This window comes from Heptranchias perlo, chromosome 34 (genome assembly GCF_035084215.1).
Source record: "Heptranchias perlo isolate sHepPer1 chromosome 34, sHepPer1.hap1, whole genome shotgun sequence".
In the NCBI taxonomy this organism is placed as follows: Eukaryota; Metazoa; Chordata; class Chondrichthyes; order Hexanchiformes; family Hexanchidae; genus Heptranchias; species Heptranchias perlo.
The window spans coordinates 11,633,380-11,647,369 of NC_090358.1; the positions used below are offsets into that span (position 1 = coordinate 11,633,380).

General features: G+C 39.2%; 1 protein-coding gene across 1 annotated transcript in view; it reads right to left on the reverse strand.

The window, feature by feature from the left end:
- Positions 1 to 3,109: 3,109 nt before the first annotated feature.
- LOC137301792 (ubiquitin-associated protein 1-like) overlaps positions 3,110 to 13,990 on the reverse strand; it is a 28,280-nt gene continuing 17,399 nt past the window's right edge. The window contains exons 4-6 of the mRNA XM_067971425.1: positions 12,201 to 12,410; positions 8,419 to 8,520; positions 3,110 to 6,684 (exon numbers count right to left, since the gene is read on the reverse strand). Of these exons, the coding sequence (XP_067827526.1) occupies positions 6,553 to 6,684; positions 8,419 to 8,520; positions 12,201 to 12,410 (444 nt within the window). The 3' untranslated portion in view covers positions 3,110 to 6,552. The remainder of the gene's footprint in view (positions 6,685 to 8,418; positions 8,521 to 12,200; positions 12,411 to 13,990) is intronic.

Sequence of the window (13,990 nt, forward strand, 5' to 3'; positions counted from 1 at the left end):
GGGGGGAATTAGTGCCAGAATTAACTGAGGGGACGGGGGGAATTAGTGCCAGAATTAACTGAGGAGACGGAGGAAATTAGTGCCAGAATTAACTGAGGTGGGGGGGGTGGAGATCTCTTTCTTGAACTGGGTGAAAGTGGAGAAGATGATTGCCAGCTTGAACAGGGAACAGGAAAGAAGAGTAATCAGATTCTTGGGAGTTGTGTCGACTTTTAGGAAGCAGCTGTTCCAGGTTGTCATCTACGGCTGCCACTATCACCCTTGGGGAAGGGAAAGTGATAGTTCACAGGACACCAGGGCACCTCTGTACCCAGTTGGCAAATATTCCAATTTTAAATTGTCTTATGAGATCAGCACCCATGGAAACATGTTGTGTGCATGATGCAGTACAGGAAGAAAGTTCTATCAGACTTGCTCTGGTGGCTTGGAGGGGGTTTATAAAGAACAATATTTAGCATTTTGTGTGTTGCAAAAATAAGAAAAATGTTTTTATCTCCATCTCCTGCACAACATGTTTCCATAAACTGAATGCACATTTTCAGATCTCAGTGATGTTAACAGATATGAATCCTGCCTGTGCTGATTGGGAGTGAATACCATGTATGCTGTTGGAGCCAATATTAAAATTCCTCTGAGGCACAGCCAGTCTGATACCATCTGTAATCTTTAACTGCAACAATTCTGCAGAAATTGAGTTATGAGAAACCATAAATTATGCTACTACTGACGACGTGACTACGTACGTGTGTTGGGGGTGGAATTATAGTTTCCATGGTTGCAGTTATTTTTAATTGAAAACATAACTGTTCAAATTAAGATGGAAGCAGTTAAATAAAAGAACACTTTGTTAAACAACTTCAGGACCAACTCAAATATGCAGCATATCCATTACCATAATTGCAATAATGGCATTAATAGCTATTCAACATATTTTGTTTAACTTTGGCCAGATATTTTGATCTACCAGATTGGAAATAAAACCGCTGTATAAATTTTTTAAGACTCCTTATTAGGCGCATGCAGTGCTCGCAGCACTGGGATTCCACTCCGATTCAGGCATGATCCAATTTCTAGGCTAAGATCTCTCTGGGGAGCCTACTGTATATGAATGGTAGCCACACCATAAATCTCACCTGATTTGCTTGCACTGTACTTCCCCATTTCATTTGGAGAAATATGAATATTATATATACCCACATTGTTATACATGAGTCCTCGTCATAACTGGGTAATACGCTGCTTGAGAGTTCTAGCCCTTCATCTCTGGGCCCTGGGTTTCAATAATTTGGCAATAAACTTGCAGCATCATTTAGAGATTGATTGTTAATGGGTGAAATATTAAACTGGTGTGATAGGGAGTGCCCCTAAAGTTTGAGTTGAAACACTGTTGGGTCAGCAGGGACTTTTCCCAATCTGATCAGCCAATCTTTGTTGCACCTAATCTGGGAGTGATTGATAGGTGACACTGGGTACTAAAAGTGGGAACCTTTTCCACTGCCTAGCACTGACATCCCCTGTATTGATGATCACAAGAATATATAAAACGCGCTATTCACTGTAACTGCATAGTGCTCCTGTATATGCAGCAGGATAGGGTTTCTTCACTATTAACTGAATAGAACTCCTGATTGTTCAACAGGGTAAAGGCTAAACATTCTGTAATTGTATGGAATTGCAGTTTATTCAGGTAATTAAAAGTCACATCTATAGAATTCCTGGTCATTTGGCACAGTAAGAGTTACACATTGAGTAAACGTGTGAAGTGTTTGCTGATTCAGCATGGGAATGCTTACACACTGTGCAACAGTATGGAGTCATTATTCACAAAGCACAGTAAGGGTTAAAAACATTTGGGCCAAAAGCACTGCATCCAGCCATCAGTAAATGTATCTGCATCTAATTATCTGGGGAATGGTTGGCGCGTTCACAATACAACGCCGAGGGAGTTTGTAATAAAGTTCCCAGAGTATTTTCATCCTGTGGAAAGCTTTGCCTGTGAGAAACTGCAGTCGTTATTGTCGGAGAGAGCGGTTCTGAACTTCCCCTCCTGGTTATCTATAAACAAATGGGCTGTTTGTTTTCAAAGCTTTATATTTAAAATCTCATCTTTGTAAATGGAGGAGCACGTCACTCATTACTGTGCAATATCAAGTTTAAAGAAATAAGATTTTCTGTTGTATGTCTGTCAGCAACTTATAAATTTCACTTCGATAAAGAGAACAGCAATGCCTGCCAAATTCTGGCATAATAAAATCTACAGGTTTGTGAGGATTTGGATTACACACAGTCTCAATAATGAAATACACATACTGTAGAGAGAGTACGCAGCACCTTAATCATTAATATTACATAGTGCCTGTACAATATTTTATGCCATAAATGATTAAAAAAGAGAATGTTAATGATACTTTCCAAATACTAATTTTAAGACTATAAAAATGTCAAAGTCAATACAAGCCAAGATTGAACAATGCACTTCTTTCCTTTCCCTGTGCTTTTTAATGATCCTTTTTTCTTACATTTTTTACTTTCGGAACAAGCTTGAGGGGCTCAATTGGCCTTTTCCACTTCCTATAATGTGTTGGAAGAAAGCTGTCAAACTAACAGAACCAGCGTGACAGCTACACACCTTTGTTTACCTAAGTTCCACATTCTGATGAAACAGTCCTTTTGTATTTTCGGTTCACTGTTGGAAAAGTACTTAATCAGGCCACTTAGATTAAAAAATTCTCCCCGCCTCCATTTTGCTTTCCCTCCTGCTCTGAAGGCACTGACCCTTTCTGGGGTTTGGTTCTGGGGGCGTCAGGAGCTTTTCTGTACTTTGCTCAAGTGGCCATTCTTCACGTGTCAGCAAACTGTTTGAGGGTCGTCACAATCGAGCTTGATGTGTCAGTCATACACTCGCACTTTCCAACAAGAGTCACTGGATAATAATCAGAAATGTGGACTTTGGCCAGTTTTCCCCTCCCCCCCGCCAACTCAGAGGTGCTGCGGATAATTGTAGTGTCCATTGCCCAAAATATGAAAATATTTAACATTAAAGGTCAGTTAGTTCATGAGTCTGATGATATGGAGCAACAACAAATTACAGTTTAATTAAGGTCTTCTTTATTTCTATTGGCATATTTGTTTTCTTTATGTCAAGAATTCACAAAGCATAAGGCTAAAGAGCAGATTTCCTATTGAACATTTTTTATTTTGAACAATGCTATTTGACAGACTGAGGGAGTATTAAAATAAATCTACACAGTGAACTTAAGTCCATGAGTTGCTATAAATGTTTATACAAGTAGAGGGTGAGAGGAACTAATTCATAACAGTATAGGATAAACGCATTTAAAATACACTGTATGGAATGTACATCAGGTGCAAAGTGAACAGGTCTGACCGTTCTGCTTGAGAAGTCTGACAGATCCAGAAGGAAGGAATGAGCCTCCAGTAGGACACCAGTGTCTTGAATATTAACTTGTTTGTATGAAATTCCTTTAAAATGAATGGGTTAATGTCTCTTAAAATAGGGATCAAGGGAACGTTATACAAGCATGTTAACTGTGCTAATAGTGTGCTAATATTTGAATAGCCTAATTTCAAGACACAACTTCTTCGTAGACTAGCACCAACCATTACTCCTGGGATTGTAAGTACGCATTCCCAACTCTCATGTACAAAATGAGACAGCAAGCTCAATAAATAATATTTGAATCATTTCTTAGCTATAGGCTGATATTGTGTAGATCACCTGCATTTTATTGCTGTTAGCAGCCACTGATCTACGATGTGCCAGCACAGGTAATGGTAGTGTAGTGGATATGTTATTGGACTAATAATTCAGAGGCCTGGACTAATAATTCAGAGAATATGAGTTCAATTCCCACTATGGCAGTTTGGGAATTTGAAATCAGTTTTTAAAAAAAATCTGGAATCAGTAGCTGATAGATTCAGACCACAAAGCTGTTGCTATAAAAAACCAACTGGTTCACGAATGTCCTTTAGTGGAAGGAAACCCGCCGTCCTTACGCAGTCTGGCCTGCATGTGACTCTGGTCCCACACCAACATGGTTGACTCTTAACTGCTCTCTGAAGTGGCCTAGCAAGCCACTCAGTTGTATCAAACAATTCAAGAAGCTGGCCCACCACCCCCCCTTTCAAGGCAACTAGGGGTGGGCAATAAATGCTGGCCTTGCCAGCACTACACACATCCTGAGAGTGAATTTAAAAAAACACTTCCAACCTTTTCATCCTTCATCAGTGCATTGCTTTTATCCAGTGTTCAATAGTGATCCATAGTTATTGATTGACCTTCAATAATGACCAGCTGAAGACTCATAAGGGAAACAGCAGCACAGATAAAAGTGTAAATAACAGAATGTGGTGCTATATAATCTCGGAGTGTGTGAGGGAACACTTTCTCTGATGGCAGAACATAATGGGCTTGAGTTCCTAATAGAAGAATATTAGGATTGGTTTCCAGCCAGGAGCATCGGTCTTACTGGAACCATGAAAGGAAATGACATGGGATGATTTTATTTTGGGGCCGGGGAGATGCCATAGCCAAAAGCACTTCAGTGAAATTAGCTTGTTAAAAAGAAGAATAGTGAATTAGATATAACAGCAGGGATTACCTGGGGTGAAGGTTGCCTGAATAAAGCATTTCATTACAAAAGACAGAAACGTTACTGATCAGTTGAGGGAAGATATTGCATTTGTAAGAAGGGGGATAATTTTCCACTTTGGGCAATAGTGTAAAATGGACGATATTGAATGAGCCGCCTGTTACACACCAAGCCCGAATTTTCTTTCCATTGAAGTCAATGGAAGGGAAAATTGAGTGGGATGTATAATGGGCAGCCAATTCGATATCGTCCATTTTGTACTATCGCCCAAAGTTAAAATGACCCCCAAGATGTCTTTGTTCAAAATCATATCGCCAGAGTCACATTAGCACTTTCAGATTCTTCAGGGGTTTCTTGCAGAGAACAGGAATGTTGAGCTAAACAGCAACTTGTACATCTCTTGTTCAACAGTTCTAGTGGATAGTTTTTGTCCATCAAATGAGTGTTCAGATTTAAAGAAACCAGGTTAAAATGTGGCAGATTGTAAGAACATACTATTTGACAGGGTTCAGCCTCTGAGTTTTTAATATAATAGTATTCTACATTATCAGGATTCAGACTTTGCACTTGTAATTGTTTCTAACTGGTTTTGTTTTTAATGGGCAGGTGCCCACCGCAGTTTAGTCTCTTGTGTCACTTGTTACAAACCAGCTGTTGTTTTAATATGTCCAGCTATTAGTCTAATGTCTCATCAAATTTCACTTGTTTCAATGCAGGCATCTCAATGCTAACAAAATATTTGCTTCAGGAGAATTCCAAGCCAACCACACTCTTAAGAATAATCACAACCCTGGCACAAACATTGATAAACATTACTGCCCTGCATTACTATTGCAAAATAAGCTTTGGAAATTGGTGTACTTTTTAAAACTAATCCACACTTTGATGTTGAAGGCTGCTTAGCTATTGTACGAAGCTAAAGATTTAAGAGTCTTTGCTACATCAGTAGCATTCAGTTCAAAAGCTCGCCCCTTTCTGTGGGTTCCATTAAACTAAACATTGCATTCTGTTCAACTTTTTGTGTGCCCTGGCATTTGAAGTTGTCTGATTACTTTTTTTTCAAATTTCTTTTTGTTTTCAAAAACTGGTTAATCCTTAGTATCCTGTAAATTAACCAGCCCAATCATTAAGGACAAGGTATTTTGAACTTTCCTGGAGAATGTGACAGTCCTGTGGAAACCAGGTGCCATCTATGTGCAGTGCCATAAAAATATATACCATACTACCCAAATTCAACAGGACCATAGATCAAGGCTAGGCCTGCAGCTGTGCTCCTGTTTCTTGCCCTGCTTTCCAAAGCTAAGCCCAGCTAGCGGGCAAGTCTCTTACCTATCCAGTCATAGCCAGAGAATCTCCTGCCATGGCTTCTCTTCCCGCCCCCATGCCGTTACCTCTGCAGTCCCCCAAGGATCTATCCTTGGCCCCCTCATATTTCTCATCTACATGCTGTCCCTCGCTGACATCATCTGATGCCACGACGTCGGGTTCTACATGTACGTTGACAACACCCAGCGCTACCTCACCACCACCTGTCTCAATCCCTCCACTGCCTCTGTGTTGTCAGGCTGCTTGTCCGGCATCCAGTATTAGATGAGCAGAAATTTCCTCTAATTAAACACACTTTTTAATAAACACTTGTAATAGTGTTAACTGAACTGGAATTTTTTCCACATTAAATAAGCAGGACCAACACAAAGAGCAGATTGGTGAGCACCGCAGTGTTTCAAATAGTGGATAAATTCCGTTACATATTAAAAATAAACTTACTTTGTACAGATATATAACTTGCTTTCAATAAAGGGCAGATCCTTATTAAAAGTCATCACAAAGGATAAAAATAAATAAATGCCACATCTAGGGGGGTTAGGGTTAGACTCCTTAAATGTGCAATACAAAAACCAAAAGAGGTAGAATAGAGTCCTAGAAGCTGCTTCTACTATCAGGAGCGTGTCATAAGCTCCTCCAGTGCCTTTTCCCGATGGTTGTTATGGATGAGGAGAACTTCCTTAATGTCTTCATGCTGAAAACCCATCTCATCAAACTGTGTCATCAAGGTCAAGAATTGTGCCGCCTGCGTGTAAAAGAGTGCAAGAAAAGAAAAAGGACTTGGTCAAGTGAGGCAGAAACCAAAAAGCAGCTCAGATTATCAGCTTTGGACATCTTTGAAGAACATGGTAATGAAATCCAGACAAAGAGTAACCGCGGTGCTATCACAAAATCTAAAATGAGAACAGAAGGGACCTCAGGGAAATGTCCTGCTTGGTTTTATGGAGATTTTAGAGCTTTCCAAATGACTTTAGATCTCATAATTGTGCACTCTCTGGCATTAGGAAGGACCTTATTATAGAAATTTCACCAACATTTGTTATTTGTAAGCAATTAGAGCCTATGTGGCTCTATGATAGGCTTAAAATATAAATTTTGCAGAATGACCACAAATGAAACATTTCCACCAACTTGCTTACATTTTGCTGCCCCACATTTAGCTTTCAGAGAAAGACGGATGCCTCATAATTAGATACTTTAAATATCATCACGTGAGCTCTTATCGATGGTATCAAACTTCTTCGTCCGAAGCATTTAAATAACAAAAGAATTTCACGCAATTGTACTAGACGTTTATATGCTAATATTCAAGGAGCCTAATTTGAAGGCAAGTGACCTAGCGCATAATTAAGATAGAGCAGGACAGCCTGATACAATATTATACAACAAGTACAAGGCAGAGGGGAAGAGCGCATGAGAGAGAGAGCATGATAACCACTCATAATCTAAGCAGACTCGGGTCTTTAGGGCTATCAATTTATAAAATGCAGTCAATAAAGTGTTCTTTTCGAGGATCTGATTCTTAATCATCATTACTATTCCGTCCTTGAAAGGGGGAATCAAGTGCACAAAATCATCGTGATAATGTTAATTCAACTCAAGTGTGTACCAGGATCGAAACACCGAACATATTACATTGTTTTGATTAAAAAAAGGCCCTGTAGGATTAAAAGAGTCATCTTAAACAGTACTGCATAACCTCCTTCAAGAGTAGAAATTCTCACTGATGTTAGTGGACAAATGCATAACATGTTCATGTCTTTCTCTGCTATTTTAGTAGAAATGTTATGGTAACCCATTGGAAGTAAACAGTTAATGTTTGTTTCGGTTAGTAGCATTCTTACTTCAAAAGGTTTTAGGTTCAAACCTCACTATGGGCTTGGCCAATAATCTAGGCTATCACTTCAGTGCATTAGTGAGGGAGTGCTGCATTGTTGTGCCAGTGTGGTTCACTGGTAGCACTCTCACCTCTGGGTTAGAAGTTCATGGGTTCAAGCCCCACTCCAGGGCTTGAGCACATAACCTAGACTGACACTTCAGTGCTGCATTGTCAATGATGCTGTATTTCAGGTGGATGTAAAAATTCCCATGGCACTATTTGAGGAATAGGAGGGAGTTCTTCTGATGTGCTGGCCAACATTCCTCCCTCAACCAGCACCACCAAAAACAGATTGACCTGGCCATTCATTCATTTGCTTTTTGGGACCTTGCTGTTTGGAAATTGGCTACAACAGTGACTGCACTTCAAAAGCAGTCCATCGTTTATAAAGTGATATGGGATTTCCTGAGGATCTGATAAAGTGTTGTATCAATGCAAGTTCTTTTTATTGCCAGCAGAAATTTCTAGATTTAGATTATTCAGCAGGATATGGGTAAAAGATTTGACCATTTACACTTTCAAATGCGATTTATGTAGGACAGGATAAGAGAAAAGGATATTGATACTTTTAAAATACAGGATATTAAAAGAGCCTCAAACCTTTGCCTCTGAATTCTGAAAAATTTCCATGGCTTCTTCCACTAGCCCCTCCTCATAGCCCTCCTTACACAGCCGGTCCCAGGCACTCAGGTACTTGAGAATCTGGTATAAAACCGCTAGACAATTAAATCATGAAAGGATCAACAGAAAACTACCCCCAACATTACTTTTCATGCAAGACTGCAAACATCACACAACAGAAAGGTCATGAACATTGGTGATTATTAATATTTTAGAACATCAGTGCAACAGTTACAAAAAGTACATGTCATTCCAATCTGTCTGATCTATCTGGTTGTTCGTTACTCAAATCATTTCAGGCATTTTACTACAGACTATTTATAGATTATAAGAAAATAATTGGAAGGAAATGAAAACAATTTAATGTTTGCTGAAATTATTAAATTAAATTCTATTTATCTGAGATTTGCTTTCATTTAATTATTCCAGTAATTTTTCTAATTGAGTTAAAAAATTAATAAATTCTTTGTTACTTATTTTATATTTATATACATATACATTATATACACACACACATATACACACACACATACATATACACACACACACCTCAGTGAAATCTCTAACCTCCAAATCACTTCTACTAAATTCAGAGAATACTGTGATACATTGAGAGGGGTTTTACAGCAGCTTTATGATGAGATGCAAAGAATTCCTTGGTGAAGTTTTTTGTTAACATGAAATAAAGATTTAGATTTTAGTGTTTATCATAGGAACATAGGAACATAGGAACAGGAGTAGGCCATTCAACCCCTCGTGCCTGCTCCGCCATTTGATAAGATCATGGCTGATCTGTGATCTAACTCCATATACCTGCCTTTGGCTCATATCCCTTAATACCTATGGTTGCCAAAAAGCTATCTATCTCAGATTTAAATTTAGCAATTGAGCTAGTATCAATTGCCGTTTGCGGAAGAGAGTTCCAAACTTCTACCACCCTTTGTATGTAGAAATGTTTTCTAATCTCGCTCCTGAAAGGTCTGGCTCTAATTTTTAAACTGTGCCCCCTACTCCTAAAATCCCCAACCAGCGGAAATAGTTTCTCTCTATCCACCCTATCTGTTCCCCTTAATATCTTATAAACTTCAATCAGATCACCCCTTAACCTTCTAAACTCTACAGAATACAACCCCAATTTGTGTAATCTCTCCTTGTAACTTAACCCTTGAAGTCCGGGTATCTTTCTAGTAAACCTACGCTGCACTCCCTCCAAGGCCAATATGTCCTTCCGAAGGTGCGGTGCCCAGAACTGCTCACAGTACTCCAGGTGCAGTCTAACCAGGGTTTTGTATAGCTGCAGCATAACTTCTGCCCCCTTGTACTCTAGTCCTCTAGATATAAAGGCCAGCATTCCATTAGCCTTCTTGATTATTTTCTGCACCTGTTCATGACACTTCAATGATCTATGTACCTGAACCCCTAAGTCCCTTTGAACATCCACTGTTTTTAACTTTTTACCATTTAGAAAGTACCCTGTTCTATCCTTTTTTGATCCAAAGTGGATGACCTCACATTTGCCTACATTGAATTCCATTTGCCACAGTTTTGCCCATTCACCTAATCTATCAATATCGCTTTGTAATTTTATGTTTTCATCTACACTGCTTACAATGCCACCAATCTTTGTGTCATCAAAGTGAGACCTGCAGGACAGTACCTCAGAACTGGGTTTGTAATAAAAGTTACACAATGTAACAATACAGAGTTCCTGTTTAATCAGCGGGGTAAGAGTCACTCACGATGCAACTTTTCAGAGCCTATGTTTATTCAGGAGGGTAACGGTTACTCACCATAGACTGTGCAGAGTCTATGTTTATTCAGGAGGGTAAGGGTTACTCACTGTCCTACTGTGTGGAGCCTCTGCTTAATCTGTAAAGTAAGGGTTATTCACCGTATAAATGCAGAGCATCTGTATAACTGTATGGAGCCTCATTTATTGAGCCGTGTAAAGGTTACAGGCTGCATGACTGACAGAGCTTATCAGCAAAGAAAAACTCAATAAGAGGAGAATCACGACCTCTGAATTTATTTTTAGGCTATCATGAGTGTTTTGTTTCTTTTTCAAAATTATTACAAACTAAAACAATATTTCGATAGCTCTTTGCCGTTAGCAATTTGAAATGCCTTGTCAGTGAAGTCTGGGTCAGATGCAAAGAGCAAGTCTGGGAACTGGTGGCAGCTACAAACGGCACAGCTCAGCGAACAGGAGCAGTCTAAGCTGAATGTCTTTCCTCGCTTTCAAAACATCCACACTTTGAATGTCAAGAATTTCTAAAGCTGAATATTAAAAAGATACAAAAAAACCCACATCTATGGAGCCAATAAATGTTTCCAGCTCAGCTTCTCTCATTAGTTTGGTTTTACTGTGGAATGACTTGAGCAGGAACGAAACAGTATCAGCTGAAGTGACTAGTCCCAGGATATTTTAGCATGTTTAATGCAGAACGATTCCAGGTTTTATATTAAGTACTGTACTTTGTTGCCAGCAATGGATGCAGCAAAAAGCTTTAATGTTTTAAAGTTAATTTGCTTTCTTTGGTTTCCTTCAGTGATAATTCCAAATATCAAACCAAGACTATATCTACAATTCCTTTTACAGTATTTGAAAAAAATGGAGTTTATTGATTCAAAGCATTTTTATATGGTTCCTGGAATTTTTCTTAAAACAATCTGTGGTGTTGCTATTTATAAATTACATGTTCTGGCAGCAAATATTTATAGAGTGCTCGTTGTCTTTAAACTTGAAATTGAACCTGCACATGTCAAGAAAAGATTGGTCTGAAGTGGTTCGAGTTACATTGATTCCCTGGGTAATTGTTGTGATTAGATTTTTACTTTTAGACCTCCTGTTTCCACTGAACTTCTGCGAGAAGGACACAAACCCTCTGCTCTCAGGAGAAGGAGGAGAGAGAGATGGGTACAGGTGCCCCAGACATTGTTTGCTCTTACAACCAGGAGGGTGGATTGGCCATTTCTCCGATTTCTGCTTTATCCAGGAGGGAAGGTAGGTTATCAACCACTCTGCTTCCCCCATTATCTAGGGGGAGTAGATAGGCCTGCTCTCTGATGTCTCTAAGCACCTGCTCCCTCCTTTGCTCAAGAGGAAGAGATAGGCAAGATCACTGGTGACTCCATCAGCCAGCAGGATAGAGTGTTCCTGGTGACCCTGCTTCTCCCTTTCAAGCAGCAGGACAGGATGCTCACTGATACCCCAGCCACTATGTTTCATTTTCCTTTGGGAGAGTGGAAAGGTCTCCAGGTAACTGCTGCCACCCACCAATGGATTTTCTTCTTCAGCTGAGGACCATGATTTGTCAAGGCCAAGATTTTTCAGAGCTGTCATCAATGCTGCTCTGCATTTGGCCAGTAGGAGGCAACATTTTGCTGAGGGACTGGTGTGGTCAGTTTTTCCTCTTGTCTAACATGGCCTGTTCCAACAAAAGACTGAATTTAGCAGCCTTCCAAAAAACTGTCAGATTTCATTTACTTGAGGGTGCACAAGTTTCAATGTCAGTGGAGGCTGGAATTCAGATTCAGAATCTCTGATTCCTTGACCAATTTGTTCATCCACCAGAGTGACTGCCTTCCCGACCTTGAAGCTACTCTAGATTTCTTTCTTTGCTGGAAATGGTGTGCATTCAGAAAGGAAAAACTAAAAAAGCTAAGGTTTAGAAAAGTAAATCTCAAAGTGATATCCTAAGAACATTTAAAGAGGTCTCACCATCTCTGAACCTGCAGGAGTTAACTGTTAGATCACACACCTGTTTCGTGCTTTGTTGTCCAACATTCTGGATAGCCCAAATCACTCTGCTTATTGGATATCCCTGCTTCATGACTGGCTGAATGAGGTCCTGCTCTTTTTGACTCAGTGCCAATAGTAGGTCAGCGGTAGAGTCTGGGCGAGATTTGTGGGAACTTAAATGTCTTGGAATTGACGGAGGTGCCGGAAGGCAGGAATAGGGATTGAGAGACTGTGAAAGAATAAACAAACATTCAGAATACAAGCAGAATTGACGTCATGGGCATGCAGTTCTCTTTCAGTGCACTAGACACACTGACCCTCCCGGATCTGTAAAAGCATTTTGTCTGTTTTCACCCAAGAAAGGATTTGTTTTTTTATCCCTTTTGTTTCACATTTAGCTATTCCAAGTTCCCCTTTCTAACATCACATCCAACAGATGCAGGATCACACCCTTTTATTTTGGGATATCAAGATTATCATTATACTACCTACTCACAGTTTGTACCTGCTTGGGATTATAAGATTTTCAAAGTTAGAGAGAAGTCCATTAAAAGAATATCAAATTATCCTAATGGCTTGGCGATGCTCAGCTCACAGTATTTGACAATTTTGAAACACAATTCCTGCTTCTCGCTGCAGGGAAAATTTCAACTGTAGACAGTAAAAGATGTGAGGTAATACAATATTTAATACAGGTGCCTCTTCCCTTGTTTTTTCACCGTTGCTAAGTTTAAAACGACACCACTGAACAACTTGTTGATATTTGATAAACATTTGATTCTAATAAAATTGAAAAAGTGCCCTGGGGGAACTAGTTTCATATCCTCATTGCCTGAGATTTGGATACCATTCGACGCGGTGGGCATGGTATGAGTCAACCTTTTTTGTTTTATGTAACAAAAGAGCTTCATAATTCAATGTCATCTCCTGGACTAGCAGGATTTTTCTAAAGGCGGTTTGGCAACTTTTCCCTATTTTAGTTCTCCTGATCGACCTGTGGTATTGTTTCAGAGCCATAGCCTGCAAGTAGAAATGGAAGTTAGGCTTCCTTACTATTTATTTACATCTTGTAGAATGGATCAATGTCCAGTAATGTCTACTGCGTATGTGGTTACAAAACAATTAGACCAATTATTAAGTGGTGTGACCCCATGAAAAGTGCCCGTTACTATTTTTAACCATGAGTCAAGTTTTAAAAATGACAAGTAGTAAGAGCTCTTTGAATTAGGGTTTAATAGATCCACTTAATTACAACATTGCTGGATTTAAAAGGAAATGATTCTCAGTGAGTGTTGGCTGTTGAATGATTTAATGCAAGGCATTATTTAAATTAGCTATAATACATTATAATTATTATATAAGTATTAACATAACATACAATGTTAATTGTATGATTTATATCAATGAGTGTTAATTGTATTCAGGGGTGTGATGGGTATCAATTGGGGACTCTCTTGTATCCTTTTTATAAGAGAGCTTGGCTAGGGTGTGGTGTGTGTATGTAAGGGGAATCTCTATGAATAAAGGCATGGAAAGCAACTAAGGACAGGCTCAAGTATTCCATCCTTCACCACATGGCTATCCAATTTTAACATACAATGCTGTCACTAAGTAGTTTGGCTCATTAAAAATGGTGACTGTTGGGTCTCATAGTTGTACAATGATTTGTACATAGGTGGGGATTTATATTTGTTCGTTTGTGATTTTTGGGGGGAGGTGTGAATCAGTCATGATTTAGTTATTCCCTTCCTACTCTCTCCCTCTCTTAGGATAGATAAATTTCAACTTTACACTTTTGAATCAAACTAA